This window comes from Tenrec ecaudatus, chromosome 9, assembly GCF_050624435.1.
Source record: "Tenrec ecaudatus isolate mTenEca1 chromosome 9, mTenEca1.hap1, whole genome shotgun sequence".
NCBI lineage: Eukaryota > Metazoa > Chordata > Mammalia > Afrosoricida > Tenrecidae > Tenrec > Tenrec ecaudatus.
In genome coordinates this window covers 121,824,061-121,846,689 of record NC_134538.1, presented here as the reverse complement: position 1 = coordinate 121,846,689, position 22,629 = coordinate 121,824,061, and the positions used below count along the sequence as shown (strand labels likewise).

At 45.2% G+C, this 22,629-nt stretch overlaps 1 protein-coding gene and 1 non-coding gene across 3 annotated transcripts in view; both read right to left on the bottom strand.

Annotated features, from left to right (window-relative positions):
• The window catches only part of GSAP (gamma-secretase activating protein), a 116,188-nt gene that overhangs the window by 65,291 nt on the left and 28,268 nt on the right, over positions 1 to 22,629 (bottom strand). For both annotated transcript variants that reach the window (XM_075558500.1, XM_075558501.1), the window contains exons 4-8: positions 22,421 to 22,490; positions 21,617 to 21,670; positions 11,280 to 11,368; positions 8,116 to 8,185; positions 5,595 to 5,644 (exon numbers count right to left, since the gene is read on the bottom strand). In XM_075558500.1, coding sequence (XP_075414615.1) covers positions 5,595 to 5,644; positions 8,116 to 8,185; positions 11,280 to 11,368; positions 21,617 to 21,670; positions 22,421 to 22,490 — 333 coding nt within the window. The remainder of the gene's footprint in view (positions 1 to 5,594; positions 5,645 to 8,115; positions 8,186 to 11,279; positions 11,369 to 21,616; positions 21,671 to 22,420; positions 22,491 to 22,629) is intronic.
• LOC142457582 (small nucleolar RNA SNORA14) lies at positions 2,349 to 2,479 on the bottom strand. Its single transcript, XR_012786289.1, has one exon. It is a non-coding gene; the product is annotated as a small nucleolar RNA SNORA14 (small nucleolar RNA).

The following is a 22,629-nucleotide window of genomic DNA, read 5'->3' as shown; positions in this document are numbered from 1 at the left end:
TTGGATGGCCCCCCAAGCACTGTGCTTTGGGGCATGTTCCCCAGCTTCGACAGGGCTTCGAAGCTGCACACAAGGTTTCCTTAGCTGTATGGCTTCCCCAATGGATGTGATGACGTTGCCAATCTCTCAGCATTACCTAAGTACTCCTTCGGCAAGACCAGACTGGAGCATTCCTTCCTTTCAAAGCCTTCTCTCACCTCACCACTTAGACAGAAAGGTTCCGCGGCTCTTTGGGGGGGCCTCCTCTACAGTTACACTTGGTGCACACACTAAGTCTCCCCTAGTGAGTATGCACCCTCCTATCGTGCCTTTGTATTCCTGAGGATTTGCATTCTTTCTACCATATAATGCTATTCCAGAAAGACTTGTTCAAAAGAAGAAATATGAAATAAAAGATGTAAGAGTAAATTGCCAAAGACATTATAAATGAAAAACAGAGGATTTTAGAATCCAAATAGATGGCAGAAGCCATCTATCTCAAGCCCTTTACTTTATAGATGAGAAAACTAAGGCCCAGGGTGATTTGTTAGCTATAACTTGTTCAGCAAGACCAAGACTGGTGGTCCTCTTGTACCCAGTCCGGGCCCTTTCAGTATGTTAGCAGACAAAATAATTTGACAGGAGTCAAGCATTGGCTTTCCTCAAAAAAAAAAAAAAAAAAAAAAAAGGACATGGATCATGGGACAAAGGGCACTAACCCACACAGGGGGAGGGTATTGACAGGGGAGGGTATTTTTAAGGTCTCCAAGGGAAAGGGAGAACGGGACCAGACCTCCACCTGGGACACCAAGCCTCAAGGACAGGAAGCGGTGACCCCAGTCCCAGCTACCTTGACCCTCTCCCCAGAAGAATGCATTACACAGGCCGGCACTGAAGATACAGCCCAGGGAGAGTGGCGGGTCTGCCCAGACCACAAGGGGGAAGCAGAGGGAGATAAAGAGAGATAGAGATAGAGATAGAGATAGAGAGAGAGAGAGAGAGAGAGAGAGAGAGAGAGAGAGAGAGAGAGAAAACACCACCACCTGGCCCACCACACCTCGCAGACGACATTCCTGCTGAGAGCAGCCAATGCACAGAGGACCGTGAAGCCAACTCTACCATGAGACACGACGCCCGCTCACTGACCACAGGGGTACAGAGGACACCCCTGGGGACACAGAGCAGGAATTGTGTCGGGTCTGACCCCAACACTGGAATGAAACAGGAAGGGAGCGCAGCAGAACAGCAAGGGAGCAAAGCAATGAAGGACTTGAGGAATCCCGGAAATAGACCTCAGAGCCGGCGGGCAGGGCGTGGCACTTCACCAGACCAGAACTGGAAAACATTCCAAATGGCCAGCTGACAGACCTGGAACTATCTGTAGGGCTGGGGATGTGGGGTGTTGTTGGGTTTATTTGTTTTTCCTCTTTTTTTCATGTAGGATAAGTAGGATAACCGATCCCAAGGAGAAAACAACAGGGCCGACTGCTCTGGGGGGACATGGGAGAAGGGGAGGGGGAAGCCAACAAACCCAGGGTCAAGGGAACAAGAAGAGATCTAAAATTGATGGCGATGGGGTTTGATCAAGTGCAATGTAGCCTAGAGAAAGTACTGAGAGTCAAATGAAGGTTGAACATGACAGTGGGACAGGAGGAAAGTAAAAGGAAATAGGGGAAATAATTGAAAGTCAAAAGACAATTACAAAGGCATGAATTTAGGCATGCACATATGTAAATACATTAATATAAAAAATGATAGGGAAATAGGTCTGTGTACATATATTTATATGTTAAGCATTAAGGTAGCAGACAGACATTGGGTCTCTACTCAAGTCCTCCCTCAATGAAAAGAACACTTTGTTCTAATAACCTGGCATTCTGTGATGCTCACCTTCCCAACAGGATTGCTGAAGTCAAATGGGTGCATCAGCAAATGTGGTGAAGAAAGCTGATGGTGCCTGGCTATTAAAAGATATAGCATCTGGGTTCTTAAAGGCTTGAATCTAAATAAGAGGCCATCTAACAGGGAAGCAACAAAGCCCACATGAAAGAAGCACACTAGCCTGTGTGATCACAAGGTGTTGACAGGATAAGGTGTTAGGCATCAGAAGACCCAAAACAAACAAATTTATTAATGCAAATGATGGGGTCAGATTGGAGAATCAAAGCTCATTTGAAGATAACTGAACATTCCCTCACAGAAGGGTCACAGGAAAGAATGAGGCAGCCAGGGGGCAGCACAGCACCCACATAACGCACAGCATTCCTCTAGTTCAGTGGTTCTCAACCTTCCTAATGCCGCAACCCTTAATAGAGTTCCTCATGTTGTGGTGACCACCCCCCAACCATAAAATTCTTTCTTTTTTTTTAAGATGTTGCAGGTGTGAAATAAGGCTAGGCCACGGGATTGCACAGCCTTTTGGATTGCCCGCCATCTCTGTGGCATTCCCCAGGAGCTCGGTAGCCTTTGGAGCATGGCCACCAAGGGTTGAGGAATGAATGCAACATAAAATTATTTTCATTGCTAATTCATAACTGTAATTCTGCTACTGTTATGAATTGGGCCACCCCTGTGAAAGGGTCGTTCGACCCCCAAAAGGGTCGTGACTCACAGGTTGAGAACCGCTGCTCTAGTTCTTTAATGCTTCCTCCTCCTCACCATCATGACTCTAGTTCTAGCTCACAAATCCTGCTGGACTGGAGCATGTACAGAGAAGAACTCTCGACACATGGAATCCAGGCCAGATAAACCCCTCAGGGACAGCAATGGGAGTAGTGATGCCATGAGGGTAGGGGGAACGTGGTGGGAGAAGGGGGAGAAGTGAGGACCCGACTACAATGGCCCACCCCCCACCCATTCCAGGGGGACGAATAACATGGACAAAGGGAGGCAGTAGTCAGTGTAAGATATGAACATAATAATAAATTATAAATTATCAGGGGTCCATGAGTGTGGGAAGGTGGGGGAGAGAGGGGGGAAAGAGCAGCTGATACCAAGGGCTCAAACAGAAAGAAAACATTTTGAAAATGATGAAGGCAACATATGTACAAATGTGCTTGACATAACTGATGTATGAATTATTATACGAACTATGAGTCTCCAATAAAATGATTTATTTATATATAAAAAGAAAAAGAATAGGCTTTCCTTAAAGTGCTTGTGAAACAGAAGTGGTCTGTGTTAGGGTAGCTGAGTGACAAATGAAGAGCGGCCGAGGAAGCAAAGTGAGAAACAGAGCAGCTTCAGATACATGTAAAGGGCCTTTTCACTACAACTGCCCTCTAACTTCTCACCACTGGCGTTCTGTTTCTCCCTTTGCTCTCAGGCCAACTACTGGTGGGCTGGAGCCCTGGCTTCACACTTTCTTCTGGCCCTTTACCAGCTGGGTCTATTGATTTGAGGCCTTCAAAAGTAGACACATAATTAATAAATGCTACTTTCCATTTTAATTTTTCTGCACAAGTCTTCAATATTAAAATCTTCAAAGACAAATTGTTTTGCTCAATAAAGGTTACTATTTACAAAGTGACATAAATTATTTTAATACCACCAAAATATCAACACAAATAAGCCAAAAGGAAAAAACAGAAATATATGTAAGCAGTTTTCAGAAAAGCAAATTGAAATAGCCAATACACATAGGAACAGATGTTCAAGCTCACTAAAATAGTAATAAGTACCAACTTACATCTATCAATATCAGAAATAGGTTTTTTGTTTCTGTCTTTATTTTTACAGATATTTTATTGGGGGCTCTTACAGCTCTTATAACAATTCATACATATATCCATTGTGACAAACACATGAAACAGGTTTTTAAAAAGAGCACTTACTGTATATACTCGAGTATAAGCCAACCCGAATATCAGCCAAGGCACCTAATTTAAAATGTGCTGAACAACTTGGCTTTTGCCCGTGTATATACAGTACATTCATTATTGTAAAGGGAAGAGGTACTCATACATTGATTGTAAAACTGTGGATTATTTTTAAATATTTGGCCAGCCACCTGGAAAAATTTGTTGACATGTAAAAAGTACCTATCACCCCAACAATCTATCCCTAAGGATTTAGTCCTAAGAAATATACATACTGTGGTAGCTACACAATCTTGTGTCAATTTGGGACTTGAGAGTGGAGGCGCTAAGGAGATACATAGCTTGGGAGACATCGCAGCTGAGAAGGCACATGGACCTACACTAGTGCCCTGAGCTGGAGAAGCCACACGGACCTGCCCTGATGCAACCAGACCTCTGGAGCCGGAGAAGCCACGTAGAGACCCCTGCCAGTGCTGAGATGATCACAACGCCACTGGATCCAAAGACTTTCTACTCACTGGCCTGTGATCGTCCTGCATTTGGTGTCATTGCATGTGTTTTGCGAGACTTTATAGATTGGTATCAGACATACGGGCTAATATTGGACTTATGGACTGGGCTGGGATGTTTTCTCAATATTCAGTTGCTCTCGTTTATGAAGCTCTTTCTCACACACATATTTGAGTGCCTCTGCATTTGTTTCTCTAGTCCACTCAGACTAACACACATACCAATATGTATGGCTTTATTTACAAAATCATTTATTGACATGATTTGTAACGTGCATACAAAACTAACAGTCTAAGGTTCAAATCTGAGACAATGGTTGGAGCTTGTGTCCCCCACACGAGGGAAGACTATGTCCCTCTAAAGACAGAGAACTGAAGTATCAGAGTTGACTTATAGGTAACTGTCCCAAGTGGAATCAGCAAAGAACCAGTTAATAATTAACTCCTGTGTGTGTGTGTCATGGGTAGAGGTAGGAGATTATATAAATAAGGAATAAGATATGAAAAAATAGGTATCAGATTACAGAAAAAACCTCAATAGTGTAAGAGAGAGGTAGAAGTGAAAAACAAGTAAAAAAGGAAAAAGAAAAGGGTACTATATAAGCCCAATACATATGATTGCATTTATTGTGGTACATGCATAAACAACTAGAAAACAATAGTTCTAGGTTGATTTAGTAGCCTTGTAGGGATACATTTGATCTATGAAGAAAAAAATCAAACACAAAAACAACAGATTAATGAATATATGATTGTATGTTGGTTAAAAACAGCTGCTCCTCTGTATATGTGCCCCTAAGGATCCCTGGGTGCCCGCAGTTAAGTTCTCGGGTGCTAACCAAGAAGGAGGTGATCTGAATTTACACAGAAGTTCCACAGGAGAAAAGCTTGACAATCTCTCCTGGAAAGAGCACAGCCTAGAACGTTCTAGAAGGCATTTCTGTTCTGTCACATGAATCACAGTGAGTCCCCCATCAGCTTGATGGCACCTAACACTGACACATGTGCACCTCGCTGTCTATGCTTGCTTTAGTAAGGTGGAACGTGGAGAACGGTTCACAGAGGGCTTATTATCAGCTACTTCAGGAGCATGAAGTCCAACTATGAGATAAAGATGAAGGGGTGAATCAAATCTTTCATGTACCTGTGTTGTATTTCTTGTTCAAATAAGCATGTCTACAATTTGAAAGATGTCAAATAAAGAAAATGTTATGTATCAATAGCATTCATCTAACTCCCATCGTCTAGACATACAGCTCTTTATAGAAAGGCAAGCAAAAGGCCTTACCACTTTATTGCCATCTTCTTGGATGACTTGGATATGAAATTGTTCAATATCTTAAAAATAAAAACAATAGAAAATTCAGTTAATCTTCAGGAAAACGATGACTTTTTTTTTTCACCAGTTGTAAGCATTTTTTTTTATAAAAGCAATTCAGGATAAACAACTGCTTTACAACAGTATAATCAGACAGTAATTTGACTTTTCAGAATGACCCCCTTGCTACCCTCCCACCCATTAAAGTCAAATGAAGTCTAACAGTCACTTCATTCTTCAATATCAACAACAGATGAAGTTTAAAAATAGATTTGTGCAAACCCCAACACTAATAACAATGAAGTGTTTTACTCTGTGTAACTCCAGGTTTGCCTTCCCTACCCCATCAATCTTACAAAGAAGGGCCCGTTTGGCAGGGTTTGACATAGGGGATTATGCATTGGACTTCAATCCCCAAGGTAAGCAGTTCAAAACCACCAGTATCCTATTCTTGTAAACAGTCAGTCTCAGAAACTCACTGGGGCAGTTCTGCCCTATCCTATAGGGTCGTTGTGAGTTGACATCAATTTGAGAGCAATGAGTTTGTTTAATGTGTTTTGAAAGAGAACCCTCGATTTCCAAATATCGATGAGATACAGTCAATTAATATGCTCCTTTTAGCTACAATCCCTTCCGTGGTGGATTATAATTCTGGGCTCTATGCCTGTAGCTATAATTCCATTATGGAGGGAGTTCTGTTACAAGTTTCCCACACCAAATATGCTGCTATCAAGCAATCTTAGGAGAGAGGCTGGGAACCAAGCCACACCCTTTGTTTACTTGGGCTCATCTCAGAGACGAATTTATTAGAGAGTGAGACTTAAGACACCACCCGTTGTTTGAGGATGTGGGCAGCTAAGACAAAGGCCACACCTCCATCAAAGCCATTCCTCAGAATACAAGATCCGTCTCACACACAGAGAACTCCCAGAAGGTCCAAGAGACAGAGGCCACTAAGGACCAGATGCATCAGAAAGTATGGCACAGAGGTTCAGAGGAGCGGTGCCAAGACTGGCCTTCTCATCTGGCTGGAGACATGGGACTGGGTGGCAGAGCAACAGGTCAGCTGGCTTCCTGGCCCAACCAAGGCAGAAGCCATGGGACCACGTGGCTGACTGGCTGAGAACCAGAAAGAAATGTGGCTGCTGGTCGAGGAGATCTGTTCCTGTGGACCAGTGACCGTGTCCCTCCTGTTGACTGATCCTGACTCATGGTGACCGATGAACTTCTCTAATAAACCCCTTTAATGCTGCCATTGTCTGTGAGTTCTGTGTGACCATTGCACGACTCTCAACCCCAGTGTAGACATAGGCTAGAGTGTCACGAGGGGAAGAGTTGGTGACGGGCTAGGGAAAGAAAGATGGACCGAGGAGGCACGTCTGACCCCTGCCTCAGGGCAATAGGGAAACCAGAGGAGGTCGGATATGTCCACCCCAATGCTATCCATTGCAACTGAACACCTGTTTGTATAGACCACAGATTCCCACACTTATTTGGACTACCACTCCCTTTGCAGAAAAAAAAAATTATTCAGTGCCTCCTGGCAATGAAAAACTTTTGTACTACTGTCCATAATCCAAGTCAAATCTGCTTTTGTAGCTCGCCCCCCCCCCCACTTGATTGGCTTCAGCAGGATCATATACTTTAGGAAACAGTATAAACAAATCAGAAAAGTTATTACACAAGATAATTTGGGAATGTATTTTCATGGACGACACGGTCAGGCTAACAAAACCTTGAACATTTTAAGTCAACTTGCAGGTGGCTCCATTCTACCAGTAAGCAGTGTAAATGAAGCCACAGGGACCTGCTACTATTTCTCCTCGCAAAATATGAGACAGACAGTTGGGCAAGACTGTGGGGAAATTACCCCAAATCCTAGGTAATAGTATAAATAACACAAATCCTTCCGGGTAATAGTATAAATCAGCCATTTCATCTTCAAATATGAAAGATTGCCTGTTAGCGATCCAGCAGTGAATTTTGTTCTTCCCCACCCGCACTTATACAACATTTTGTAAGGGCATTACTTTCTATGTCCTGGTTTTAATCACCTCTCCCTGAATTTGACCAAGTTAGTCTATCTGTTCAGATACTGTCATCGAATTCTTCAAACTACTAAAGACGTTTCCTCTCTCTGCTGGAGCCTCTTTCTAGCTACCCTTGTCTACGGTGACAGAGATCCTAAAGACAGATGTTCTGACAAGGATGGAATGACCTGCATGCCTCTCTATAAATATCCCACCATGGGACACACTGAAAATCTGCACGTGTACAGACCCATTGTGCCCGCCAAGAGGAAATGGAGCACAGGATGAGGGAAGAAAGAAAGGGTCTTGCCTAGGAGGCCTGGACCTGAAATGGGTAAGATAGGTCAGTGCACCCCCAGCTCTGGCAAGTGGACATCTAGAAGATTCGACACTGTTCCCCACTCTGCTAGGAGACCACGCTCCCTTCATTAGTCCCTAAAATGTCCTCCAGGTAGACTTACATTTTTCTTCTGAAATCAGCAGCAAACGGTGTTCTGAAAGAGTGTGACTGTCAATGCATGGGTAAAGGAACTGTAAAAACAAATATTAGCAAAATCATAAGTAACTATCTTGCTTGCATAAATATTCACCACTATCCTACTGACATTTGATCTAAGACTAGGAAGCACAGGATCATTCAGGGACATCACATGCAATCACACATGACAAGTCAAAGCAAGCAGGAGCACTTCCAGGGACTTGGTTTTCCATAGGAGACACTAACATAGTGCATTAAAAACAAACAAAAACTCCCCCGCCATCAGTCGATGCCGATTCTTCGTGGCTCTCTAAGACAAGACAGAACTGTCCCTGCGAGTTTCTGAGACTGTAATTCTTTACTGAGCAGAAAGCCTCGTCTTTCTCCTGAAGAGTTGCTGGTGGTGTTGAACTGTTGACTTCACAGTTAAACCAATGCATTACCACCACACTACCAGAGAGAAAGGCTAGAATTTAAATTTGGGCTGTTACTTCCTGCTTGGAATATGTGATAAGAACACCGATAAGAAACAACGTAAACAACGTGTATATAAAATGGGCTATTTTGCAAAGTAGATCAATATATTTGTTGTGCAAGTATGTGTAGCACTGAATTTGAAAGTCAACATTCTCTTGCCTAAACTTCCAAGGTCCCACATTCAGCAAACAAAGTACATGAAGAGACATAAGCAGGGACTTTCCAGGAAAGGACCGTGAGTCACGGGGCAGCATGGGGTGGAGGGTTCACAAGCCCCAGAGCACAGAATGGCAGCTGCTGGGGGTGGGGCGGAGGCTCTCTCCACCCCACTGGGCCTTCTGTGGTTCCCCCCTGGTCGGCCAGTCCTACAGCCACCAGCCACCAGGACATATTGGGCGGAAACCCAAAGTGATTCCAGAATTTTAAAACCAGACCTGACGTTGTTGGGTGTGGCAATAAAGGAAAACAGGTGTTAAGTGAATCAGGACAAAAGCCCCAGTGACGTAATTCTTTCGTCACTGATAGGGTTACGCCATGTTACAGTCAGCAGACGCCAGATACCAGGAAAAAAATGTTTGACTCACTGTATTACCTACCTTTTTCACCCACTGACTCTAGAATGGATACATTGTTTCTCTGTAGAAAATCCTCCTTTTAGAAGTGAAAACCCACACACTGCACTGTCTATCTAGCGCCCTGAAAAGCAACAGTCTGTATAGACAGCAAGGTAGGAAAGAGCAACCAAAATAATGCAGGGCTGGTTTTGTGATTAGGCGCATGTGAAACGAGGCTGCTGAAGTGGACGAGAAGCCGCCACACGCGCAGTGTAAAAGAAAACCGCCGGCGCCTCAACATGAAGCGACCCCCCTTCTGAAGACCCTCTGGCCTCCCCTCAGATCTCCGGTCAGTCAGGGGGTGCCTGCTGGGGAGCTGCACTCGGGGCCAGCGAGCTGTGACCTTCAAACTTTCATCCCTCCGTATGTGGAAATCCCCAGGACACGGCTCTCTCCTAGTTGCATGGAGGTGGCTGTCTTTCTTGGAATGATGGGGCGGCCCAGGGGCAACTCCGGGAGCGAGAAAACAGACAGGTTTGCAACCAGCTCTACAAAAGCATCTGGTGTCTTCTGTGATGTGCCTACGAACCTATACAGACTACACTGCATTTAGGAAGAGGTTTTCTTTGTAAAGATGGAATGGGACGCTGCATATTAATATTTGCCCAGGGAAGGTAGAAGAGAAGACTTCAAAAACTTTGTAGGAAAAATGGAATCAAAAATAACAGAATTTTCTCACAAACGTTTTGAGGTTTACAGGGAGGTGTGGGAATGAACGTGTTGGAACCTGCTGGACCCGTCGTCGTCTGGAAGATCCGCCTCATGCTGGGAATGCTGTGGTTGTGGAGGGCTGGTGACTCTATTTTGAGTCACAGCCTCCTCGTGTGACAGGAAAGAACTGCTGGGGAGGGCCTCTCAAAGGCTGCAGAATTGGATCCCAACCCACCCTGCACACAGGCGTGTGACTGATCCCAGGATGTCACTCAGCGAAGAGTGACATCTCGATCGGGGGTGGCAGGGGGAGAAGAAGGTGGGCACAGGTCACAGACGCAGGTTTCCAGAAGCAGTGTCTCTCTCCGGAGGTCTATTCAAGGAGCAAGCAGCAGAACCAGCTTTGAGATGGGTGGCTGCAGCATGTATATATATATATATATATATATATGTATTTTTTTTTTTAGTTGCCCCAACCTTTCAGTAAGGTCTTGAAAAGCTATAGTGGGGAGTGGGGAAGTGTGTGGGGGTGGGGTGGATCCATTCTCGATTCACTACTTTGTTTTATTTATTGTTATTTTAAATAGGTGCAATTAAAGGAATACAAGAAGTCAAACATGCCAACATTTGACTATTTTGTATCCTGCCATACCAGATGCTACCAGAGCCAAAAGAGCGGGTCAGAAAAGTGGCACAGGCGCCATCCCACAGCCACAGAGCGGCTCCCAGGGGGAGGGAGTAAGTCGGGGCCACAGTGAAGCCACGAGTGGTGGGCAGAGCAGGGGGGTGAAAGACGGTGGATGGTAGAAGATTCCTGGCAAAGGAGTGGCCACGCCTTCTCCTCGTATGCACTGCAGGAGCCGGGATGGCAATGAGTCTGGGGGTGGGGGTCTGTGGAGAGGGAGGAAGAAGCAAATCCTCCAGTCTACACAAGGGGACTCCATGGAGACCAAAAGAAAGGATGTCCGGGCCCCATAGCAAAAATTGAGGTTTGGGTTCATGAAGATTATGCTGAGGAGCCGCACGCAGGTGTACCTGGTGCACCTGCATCGTGCGACAGCGCGTCGGCATCAATCAGCGCGTGGGCTTAACATGGGCCAAGACTGATGTACACTGATAGACAATTTCGAGAGTCATCTTAAATGTCCTTTAATATTGGACATTTACCAAGTAAAATCGTTAACATTACTGTCAGAGGCCATGGCTGCTCAGAGGCAGCGGAGGTGGGTTTGAATTCCTGTCTTCCGTGTGTGCAGAGCAAGATCCACGGCTTCCCGTGCTACCCGTGTGTGCTGAGAGCTAAGTAGGACAATGCGTGTGATGGCACTCTGCAGATGACGCCTGTACCTCGAGGTTTCGTGCCTTCCGATGAATGAGACAGGTGATACATGAAGTGCTCGCTTACCTGTACCCAAATATAGCTATCCACCGCTTTGAGAACCTTCACATTATTGATGGGATGGATTTCCACTAACAGAGTTAGGCATTTTGATCCTACAAAAGAAAAAGAGGTTTCAGTGAGGAAGACTAACTTATTACATAATAAAGGTTACAAAATACGCAGGAGAAGGACTTTCTAGCCAATCCCATTCTACTGACTACAGACCAATACATCAACCCTCCCTTCATGCAAACAGTAGTTAGTTCTATCAGGGATGGATGCGGTTCCAGGACCCTCAGAGAGCTAACAACCTCCCGAAGAGCCGGCTTTTCACAGTCCTGCAGAAGGTGCACCTATCATGTAACGAGATTCTCAAGAAATCCAAGTGTAAACTTGGGAAGTCTTTGAGCAGACATCACGGGAGGCGCATTTTAGGCCCAAAAAGAGTCTGTCACGTATGGAAAAGCATCACGTTGAAAACAGAAGCGACTTCAGGAAGACATTACGCCACTTGTCAGTCTCACCAGCGAAGCCTGAGTGCCCGACACACCGACTTTGACGCGTTTCACTCCCCTATGGTCTTAGGAGCCTACGATTTACAAGCAGTGCAGATGAAGACTTTATGAGCTCTTTGGCATCGATCCCTACAAAGTCGGAGAATTTAGTTGAGAACATAAAAGTGTGGGGAGAAATGTTTGCTTCCTACATAGGTTTGACCTTTGAAGTGTAAATGTAGTACTTATTGTATTCCGTATTCCACAGAGAAAAGTCCTGTCCTGTACTATTTGTGTCAGTACTTTCTGAGCCCAGAATGGGTACACAATGTGATGCCAGGGAGAAGTCACTGTACGTGGCGGAGTGTCCTTGATCCTCCATCACACTGAGCCGAGGCTTTAAAGATCCCCTTGTCCAAACAAGCACCATTCACCTGGGTATCCTTCACCCAGCACAACGACAAATATCGTCTGGATAGTGGAATGCAAAGGCATTTCGGGTGCCTGACCATGTCATGGTGGACAGCACCTATCAGCAGAACATGCACTTGGTTTCCTGCTTGGGAAGGGAACTGGAGTTTCCCTGATAGAAGACCGCATCTGTCCTAGAGTCACATCGGAGCCAAGGGTACACAAGATAGCAACGCAGAGGAAACCCCGGGCCTGACTAGGAGGTTTCCGCAGATATCCAAACTTAGGTCCAGGGTTTCCCTCTCCACAAAAGGAGCCGCCTGCTATTTGAATTCCTGTGAAGGCCCTCACACAATCAAGCATTCTCGCAATGACTTTGTAGTTTGAATAATAGTGTATAATTTGAGAAAGACACAGCTACCTGGAATTCAATCAATGCCAAGTGGCCAATATTCAAGGAAGTAACCAGACGATACTGCTTTATGGTTTTTGTTTGTTAACGGGGGTGGTTTCTAAAACTTAAATCTTTACAGGCACAGTCTACCTCGCCTTTCCCGAGGCAGTGGATGCTGGCTTCTCGCGGTTAGCAACATCAGTGTGTAACCACTGCGCCCGGGCCTCCTCGGGCCAGAAGACAGTAGAAGATTCAGGAAGTGAATGAGTGCTCTTTCCAACCAATGCCAAGCCATGGCATCTCCCAGGAGAACTGGCACAAGTGCTGCAAGAGGCGGGGGCAGGGGGGCAAGAGAAAGGCCTCCCAGAAGCAGCAGGAGTCTGAGCTGAGACTCCCGGCTACCAACGGTGAGACTGGCCCGTCTCATGCGCAGAGTTCCCGTGAGAGGAGGCTCCACGGCTGCATGGGGGGAACTCCCACGGGGGCTCCCGGCGTCGGACTCGAAAAGCACATCTCATCCGTGTTGGACCTTGTCTGCAGTGTATCCAGCAATGAGCTGCCCGCCAAGACCCTGGCGAAGAACAGCATTGCGCACCGCACAGCCAAGGGCTCCGGTCCCGCAGGGCCCTGCCCCTGGGCCACAGGAAGGGGCTCAACTGACTCCTGAAGGGAAAGATATGAAATACAAAGCGGCCAGAGAAAATTCAGAAGAAATGTGATGAAAGGAAAAAGGGTGCAAACTCAGCTGTCTTCCGGAGGCGCAGTGCCAGCAGGCCAAGCTTCCTGGCGTGTGCGGCTTCGAGGGCAGGCCAGAGGGCAGAGTGGCCGAGCAGAAGGCAAAGAGCTGGAGTTCTAGCGGGGAAAATCCAGGCTTGAAAAGGCAGGCAGAGCCTCCCATCCTGGCACATGGTCTAAAGGCATTTAGTCTTTTTTAAAAAAGAGAGAAAAGTAAAGGCGCAAAGAGCTGTAACTTTGTAGGTCTAGGATACACGTCAGCTAGGCTTACGAAATCTCTTGGTTAGCACTAATTCTCCTTACTCGCTGCTGTCAAGCCCGCGGTGGCTCACGGGGACTCCACGGGGCAGAGCAGGCGGATCTTTACGGAAGGAGGCTGTCCCATCCTTTTCCCTCTGCTGGGTTCAAAGCCCCAATCATTTGGTTACCCCCCAAACAAGCAACTCACTGCAAGCCCCAGAGCTCCTGGATAACTCCAGGCAGGGATATGTCTCTACGTTTCTGTAGAGACACTGCATAAACATTTAACAAATGGCCGTTTGCATGCCACCTTCTCTGGCCGTGCCACTCCTGTGCTTCAGAGCTCGGTGGAGAGGCCACTGTTGTTTGGTAACTGAATTCTTGGCAGCTTAGGATCAAAATCTCGTGGATAGGACCAGGCACCAACTCTAAAGGGCTGTGAATCACGGGAAAGAGGCAAAGGTGAGGTGCTTTCAGAATTGACCTGATGACTTAAAAAACGGCCCTAGGAATAAGAAACGTAGGTCCAAGAAAAGCATGAAGGAAAAACTAATTTGGAGATGTGACAGGAGGAAAAAGTTTCATTGGGAAAGTTCAAATTTGCCTGCTACGTAGGCCGTCATAGCTGAATTTGTACCCAAATGAAATAATCAGCTATAGATTAAATTTGCCTTTCTTTAAAATGGGTAAGCATGTGATGGGGACCCATTGACCATCTGTTGACAACTGGACATCCCTTACAGAGGGGTAGTGGGGAGGAGATGAGTCACTCAGGGTTCATTGTAGCAATAATGAAACTCACAACCCCCCTCTAGTTCTTAAACGCTTCCTCCCCCCAACTATCATGATCCCAATTCTACCTTGAAAACCTGGTTAAACCAGAAGATGCACAGCAGTACAGATGGGATCTGGAAACACGGGGAATCCAGGACAGATGAACCCCTCAGGACCAATGGTGAGAGTGGCGATACTGGGAGGGAAGGGGGACTAGAAAGGGGGAACCGATCACAGGGATCTACATATAACCTCCTCTCTGGGGGATGGGAAACAGAAAAGTGGGTGAAGGGAGACGCCGGGCAGTGTAACATAAGATAAAACATTAATTTATAAATTATTAAGGGTTCATGAGGGAGGGGAAGTGGGGAGGGAGGGGGAGAGAAAAAAGGAAAATGAGTAGCTGATTCCAGGAACCCAAGCGGAAGGTAAATTTTGAGAATGATGAGGGCAACAAATGTATAAGTGTGCTTTACACAATTGATGTACGTATGGATTGTGATAAGAGTTGTATGAGCCCCAAAAAATGATTTTAAAAATAATAAAAAGAAAGAAGCTGTACTTCTTCCCAGAAAAAAAAGGGTAGGTCTTCAAAGGCAGAAACCATTTTCCCACATGAAGTGTCCCTCCCCTCATACGGCACAGAGACGGAATGTTTTCAGATGCCGTCAAGTGGGTTCTGACTCAGGGCGACACTGTGTTCAGGAGGAGACACTGACTCATAACTAGCATGATGATTTAAGTAAAGGCTCACAAGACCATACTCCAAATTCACAGCGTGGTGGGAAACACTCTGGATAGGGGCAGTAGAGATAGCTCTAGTTTAGCCTAACACATAATTTCCCAACAAATCGCCAATTTTCTAGGCCTCCATGCTTTGTTGTCCAAAAAATAAAATTGAAACTTAAGGGTGACTATTTCAATAATCATACTTCTAGACTGTATAGAGTGCTAAACCTGTATTAAGATTTGAGCACAGAGCGCTATCAGTGTAGACGGGAAGAGTAGGCGGGATATGGATCTCACAGGGAGTAGAGATCACAGGATCAAAATACAGGAATAGACAAGACCTGGGTGAGGACCTGATCGGATGGAGGTGAATGTGCACATGGTGAAATGGTGATCATTTTGGAAGAATACAGAAGGGCCTGGTACTGAAGGAGCTCTGATAATTGGAGCTTATGAAACGCACCTTTCCATGGACTATATGTAACACCTGTTCATGGCACTGCCTGGGAGCTACAGAAAGTCCCAATAGCAACGTGCAGTCCAGCACATGTGACCACCCCAATTACTGCCCAGTAGGGACTTAGATGCCTTGTGTCAAGTGGCCACCAGGGGCCAGCTGGGACCTGACTTCTCCGGAGGGACATTTCCTAAGCTAATTCTGCCATGGCCACGGCCAAGAAGAGAAACACTGTGAGTAAAACTCGTTTCAAGTATGTTTGCTGAAGAACCCTACCTTGGTCATATGAGAGATGTTTCCATCTGTCCCATTTGCCATGGGAAAATCTCATCTTATGCAACATGCAACACAATGTTGAAAACCGTACCTTCAGGCAAAGCACATTTCTTCATAAATGGTTTATAAGGTCAACCACAGACAGACAAAATAAACTTTTCCTAAATGTTTGTTCAAAACAGACTATTATGATCAAATCCTAGAGGAAAGATCTGAAATCATACACCCATTCTGAAATGGAAACAAAATAAAATCCTCCCATGAAGGGCAACACCTCCCATCGACTGATGACTGCAAAGCCAGCGAATTATTGATGTGAGTCTTCTGGCCAAAGTCTCTGTAACTCCCACCAGAACACCTTTTCCTGCACGGGTCTGCTTTGAAAGGTGGGGAAGACCCTGATCGGATTCCCCTGGGAGTAACTGCTAACAGGAGTCATCGGACACTCATTCCGGGCAGAGTAGGTGCTCACAGCCCTGGCTGGCTCACAGGGGACGCATACACAAAGCTCTGATGTTCACACGAGGCCCGCAGTCTCGGGGTCCTGCATCGGGGGGCTAATCACAGGTCAGCAGTTTCAAACCACCAGCCGCTCCAGGGAAGGAAGATGTGAAGACTCGAAGTCTTGGCAACCCACGGGGCAGTTCTACTCTAGCCCTATCGGGCTGGTATGGGTCAGAATCGATTTGATGGCAGTGGATTTTGAGCTTGATGGTGTTTATAATGGTTAAGCACTTGGCTGGCAACTAAAGGTAATTGGTTACAACTCAGCAGACACTCTCTGGGGCGGATGCGGCAAGCTAATTCTGTGAAGACACGCAGCCTCACAAATGGGAACACCCCTACAACTGCACAGAGGATTGTCAAAGGATATTTATGCATATGTATTTGCATGTGCTGCAAACATGGGTGTAATAGAGCAGCGGTTCTCAACCTTCCTAACGCCGCAACCCTTTCATACAGTTCCTCATGTTGTGGTGACCCCCAACCATAACATTATTTTCGTTGCTACTTCATAACTGTAATTTTGCTACTATTATGAATCAGGCGACCCCTGTGAAAGGGTTGTTCAGCCCTCAAAAGGGTCGCCACCCACAGGTTGAGAACCGCTGTAATAGAACAAACAGGGGCCAGAGATATGAAAATATCTTCAACAAACTCATGGTCATTATATCAATTCTAAGTAGAAACCCTGTGAATGGAGTAGAACTGCCCCTGTGGGTTTCTAAACTGTAAATCTTTACGGGAGCCGAAAGCCCCAGCTTTCTCCCACAGAGTGGCTGGTGGGTTGGATCACTGTCGTTTCAGTGAGCCAGTCACCCACTACACCACCAGGGCTCCTGAAAACTCCTGGTTAGTTGCTGTTAAGAGCCATTGAGTCAGTTCTGACTCCTAGCGACCCTCTGTAGCACAGAGCAAATCACTGCCTGCTCCCGGGCCAGCCTCCCTTTTGTGGGCTTGATCCCACTGTCGTGGGCGCCATGTCAATCCACCTGGGCAAGGGTGTTCCTCTTTTTCACTGCCCTCCTATCTAACCAAGCCATGAGTGAATACCTGGAGTAACGCGTCACTGGCCTTGAGGATCAGTTAGGTCCACTGGCACAGCTAAGTTCACAGAGATAATGATTTACAATCTACTCTAGTGAGTAACTGGGTCTTAAAAGCTAGTGAGAAACTCTCTAAGATGGTACAAATAAGAGTAAAGACGAGTCAAGATGAATGGGAACAACTAGTCCAATCAGCCAATGGACCATGAGGCTCTCAGTTTCCACAACTCTGAGACCAGAAAGCTGGATGGTGCCTGCCTCCCACCACAAAGTGCTCTGAAAAGGCTCACCCTGGAAGGCCTCTGAGTAGGGCGGGAGGAAAATGCAGAACAAAACCAAAATGCATAAAAAGGATCAGGCTTATTGGTCTGCTGGAGGCTGGTGAACTCCCAAGAAGATGGCCCTCCTTCGCCCTGCCCAACTTTCAACCAAATAAAATGAACGAGAACACAACCATACGAGTTCCAAAAGGCAGCGTTTGCCCAGAAACGAAGCTCAGAAATCAGGGAGAGTTGAGGAAAAAGGACAGATGGAAACAGGAAGCATAGAGAGGAGGTGGGACGAGGGCTGGTACACTGTAGGGACTGCAATCGATGCCATGAGACACACTGTGTATGAATTGTTGAGTGGAAAATCATTTTGCTCTTGCAAGCTTTCACTCAAATGACCATAATACAATAAACAGTAGATTTATAGCCTTGTAAACCCTATGGGGTAATTCTACTCTCTCCTGTATGGTCATTATCAGTTTAAATTAACTCAATAGCAGTAAGTTTTGGTTTGCTTTATGGTACATCCATCAAAATAACTAAGAATGGCCCTTTTAATATTTTTTGAGAAGTGAGAACATAATTTTATTATGTATGATGCATCATACATAATAGGAACTCTAGGGGTGTATTGAGAGCCCTGGTAGTGGTTTTGCAATTTGCTGCTAACCACAAGGTCAGCAGTTCAAAGACACCAACTATTCCTCGAACCAAAGTTGGGGCTTCCTACTCCTGCAAAGAGTTACAGTCTTGGAAACTGATTGGGGCCATTCTGCCCTGTCCTATGGGCCACTATGCATCAGACTGACTGGACAGCAGGGAGTTTGGTTTTCAGGTAGTTGAGTGGGCTACTGGTTAAGGTCCAACTGCTGACCAAAATGCCAACAGTTCCAACCCAGCAGCTAAAAGAGAGGGAAAAAACTGGCTCTCTGCTCCCCTAAAGATTTCAGCCTAGGAACCCGAGAGAGGGTGGGTGTTCTCTGTCCTGCCCTATCACTCAGAATTGACTGAAGAGCACACAACAATCATTTATCCAAAGAATTTTCATCTTTGTCTTTGGTTCCTGAGAACTTGGAGTGTCTTCAATACACTGCTGTGTGCATTAGGAGCCCCAGCGGGGGGTGGGGGGTGGGGGGTGAGTTCTGACTCAAAGGGACTTCACCTACAACAGAAAGAAACTGCCTGTTCCTGCGGCTTCCTCACAATTGATGTGCAGATCAAAGCCCTTGTGGCAGCCACTGTGTCCATCCCTCTCATTGAGGGTCTTCTTTTTCTGAGATCTTCTGCATGACCAAGCCTGATGGCCCTCTCCAGAGACGGTGATGTTCGGAATTCACAGAAGAATTCCAGATTACACCTACCTAATACCAAAAAGCCTAACTCACTGCCACTGAGTCCATTATGACTCACAGACGCGCAGTCGGACAGGGTAGAACTACCCTGGTGGGATTCCTATAGTGTAACTGTTTACTGGAGTGGAAAGCCTCACCTTTCTCCCAAGGAGCCCCTAGTGGTTTAGAAATGTCAGCCTTGTGGTTAGCAGTCCGACACATAATCCACTAGGCCACCATCTGCCTAATATGTAATGCTAAGTATGTGGCTGACAGGGAAACACTGGCCAGGCAAGAAGACCATACCATGTGATATCAGAGGAGGCTAGGGGGAAATCCAACCGCATAGGCAATGAGAAAATCAATCATGCCTATGCAATGAGACTCTAATATAAAATTTTTGAGTACTGAATCTCTATGAGTTTCCTGATTGATGAAGGACATTGATCCATAAGGAGAGCAGCTCTTGGGTTTTTAGTTACAGAAGCTCCACTGGAAATGATCCCAGACCTCACCCTCTGTGTGTTCCTTTGTATCCTTTCCACTAAACTAAAATTGCAATCATCAGCACAAGCCTTCCTTGAGTTGTGTTAGTCATGTTTGTGAACAAAGAAGTAATGGGATCCAATGGAGCATAAGTGAGGCGGACCAGGCAGGAGGTCCTGAGCTTATGGCTGACATTTTGTAGCAAGCAGGTCAAAAGTCAGGGCTGGCATCTGAAATCTTGGCAGCCTGTGGGACTATGTCCTGCCACTCAGGGGGTCAGAGAGAGAAATGCCACATTTGTAGTTGCTGTCAAACAGAACTGGGTTGATTTTGTTCATCAGCATAATAAAGAATGTCTAGTTCAATGGAATGTCTAAAGCCTCGGAAGCACCGGGAGGCACAGAGAGCTGACCCAAACCATGTATAGATGCCCAGCCTCACAATCAAAAGAAAGTACAAGCAAGTAGACTTCGCCCTTCTTGGAAAACGGATTTACTATGCCAGGAGGTAGCCCTCTAGTTGACCATCCTCTAGTTTGCCCACATCTTTAGTTAGGGGTCAGCACACCAATGTGCTAGGTCATATTTCGCTTAAGGCAGGCACATCCCAGCATCTCTGATGATGAGCAGAGTGTGACAAGGGGCCCAGGAACATGGCCCAGCAGAGGGAAGGAAACAGTTGTGGTTCTCAAGGTAACATGGTAGGAAGGTAACACCAGATGGTAATACAAAAGATGAGATTTCAAGGAGACCCAACATTTCCCATAACCTCCGCAATGAAGGTTCAGAAAAGGTCCCAGGCAGCCTCTGCTCTGGTTTCCCTTGCCATGCTAAGCTGTCTCTCCAGAAAGTGTGTGTCTGAGGCCCAAGCCTGCCTCATAAGCCTCGTGTGGAAAGTATGTAGAAAGGTTTTCCCATCACATGCCACCACCTGGAGAGTACATCGAAGGGGGAACTACACTATGCTACCAAAAGAGGGAATTTAAGTGCCAACAAGAAAAAGAAAAGATGTAAGATGCTGCAGAACCAGAGTAGGAAGAGATTGATGTGTGATCTACCATTAAGATTGGAAGAGAAGTTGAAAAATGGTCGTCCATTGGCTAGTTCCTGTCCATAGATGGTTACTGTTGCCTGAAAATGACTCTTTTTTTAACCAAATATTTTCTCTAGCATTAAATTAGATTTTAAAATACAGGCTTAAAACTTAAGAAGTCAGGATAAATTCATAAATTTCTCTAATAAAATAAAATAGCTGTCCCTGCTGAGCTTAGATATAAACAAGCTAGAGCTAAATAATGATTCTACATGGAAAATGTATATACCCACCCCACCAATAGTTCCTGATAGCTTTGTTTCTATCAAAGAGAAAAATTATGGTATGTCTTAATTTCTATGATTTTACTTACATTCAGTTTACTTGACTTAATCTTTCCAGCCCTTGTATGTATTTGGAATTGCACACTTCTTATCTAGGCTATGAATTCCATGAGAACAGTCATCATGCTTGTCTTGCATACCATGTGTCCCCAGTACAATAAACACTCAATATTTGTCAAATTATGAATGGATAACTCAACAAAATTACAGCCAGATTAGCACCTCCTGCCCCTGAAAAAGGCATCACATAGGTAATAAAATATGCAGTGGTCCTTGATAATATTAAATTCATTTTTATTTAATCTTAGCTGGAAAAGGACCTCTGATCGCTCACTGGTTAACGTACTTGACTGCAAACAGAAAGGTCAGAGGTTCGAACCCACCAGCCACTCCCTGGGAGAACGATGAGGGAGTCTGCTCCATCAGAGACCACAGCCCTGGAAACCCTCCGGAGCAGTTCTACTCTGTCCCCTAGGGCCACTAGGAGGAGGGACTGACTTGAAAGTGAGGGATTAGAGGACTATTCACAATGCAGGAGGTAGTTAAGCATACAGAAGAAAAATATTGGTATGATTGAACTAATGGATTGTATGATAGGAAGTACCAATAAAACTTTTTTTAAAATCCGGGAATGAAAAAAAAGTAAAGAAAAAATCCATGGTATATTATTCTCTGCAATTTCCTGTTTACTTTTTAAAAAAAGAAGGCTTGTTCACACTTGCCATAACCTCATTGCCTTCTCATTGCCAGATAAGGCCATTTCTAACGAGGCATCAAATTTGGCTGAATAGTCCAATGAATCTCTATCTGCCAAGAGGCACTAGAAAGTGCCACGTCGTTACCTGGTTGAAGCTCATTCCTTCGTCCTTCTTCAGTAGACTGAACTAAACTTACAGCTAGTGGAAAACAAAGAAAACATCCATTAGCAACTGATCTATTGGGTGACTCATTATAGTTCACCATTTTAGACCTGAAATAAATAAAGGTTCAAAAGAAATTGTCAGCGAATGATTAAGGCAAAACATCAAGCACCCATCTTAGCAGCTGTACCCTATGGATCCTTTATTTCAAACCTAATTCCCCAAGAACATCGTCATCCCCCAAAATATCATTACAGAATAATCTACAATTGCAAGAATTCAATATGAGGGTGCTTCCAGATGCTCATGGAGAAATATAATTATGTCCCTTCCAACCGGGGGACATTAAAGAAACAGATAGTACAGCCGGCTCATGTTCATTTGTTTGGGAAGAGGGGCTATGGATGTGGGCAGGAGCAGTCAGTGAGACTTTATGAAAAAGAGATAACTCAGGTGGGCTTGGAGGATGGGGAAGCTTGGGATAGATGGGGCAAGGGGGGGGTGCCAGGCAGGAGGTACGGGCATGCCCTAAGTTGGGTGCCCAGTCAGCCAGGAAGTACTTGTGGATGCAAGAGTAGAAGTTGGCTGTTATGGAATTTAAATGCCTGCTTAAAAATGATAATAATAATAATAAATGTAATTAAAAGATGATAGGAAAATTCCAAACTTTTTGAAACCCCCTTATATTTTGAGACGCTTTAAAATTTAGTTCTTAACTTTAAAATTTAAAACTTTCAAATGTAAAGTTGAGTTCTCGACATGAAGCAATGGAAGTGTTTAGCTTACCAAGCAAAGTTCTCTCTCTGTTGACAGAGCAGCTGACAACTTGTAAGTTGGTCTCAAAGGAATACAGAAGCTGTTTAAAAGGGAAGAAAAGAGATTAAAAAAAAATACAGCGTTTCACATCAGATAACAATTATATGAGTATAAATACTCATTTAGTTCTCTACCAAAGATTATTGTGGCTAAACATTTTATTTAAAAGTCACCAAAAA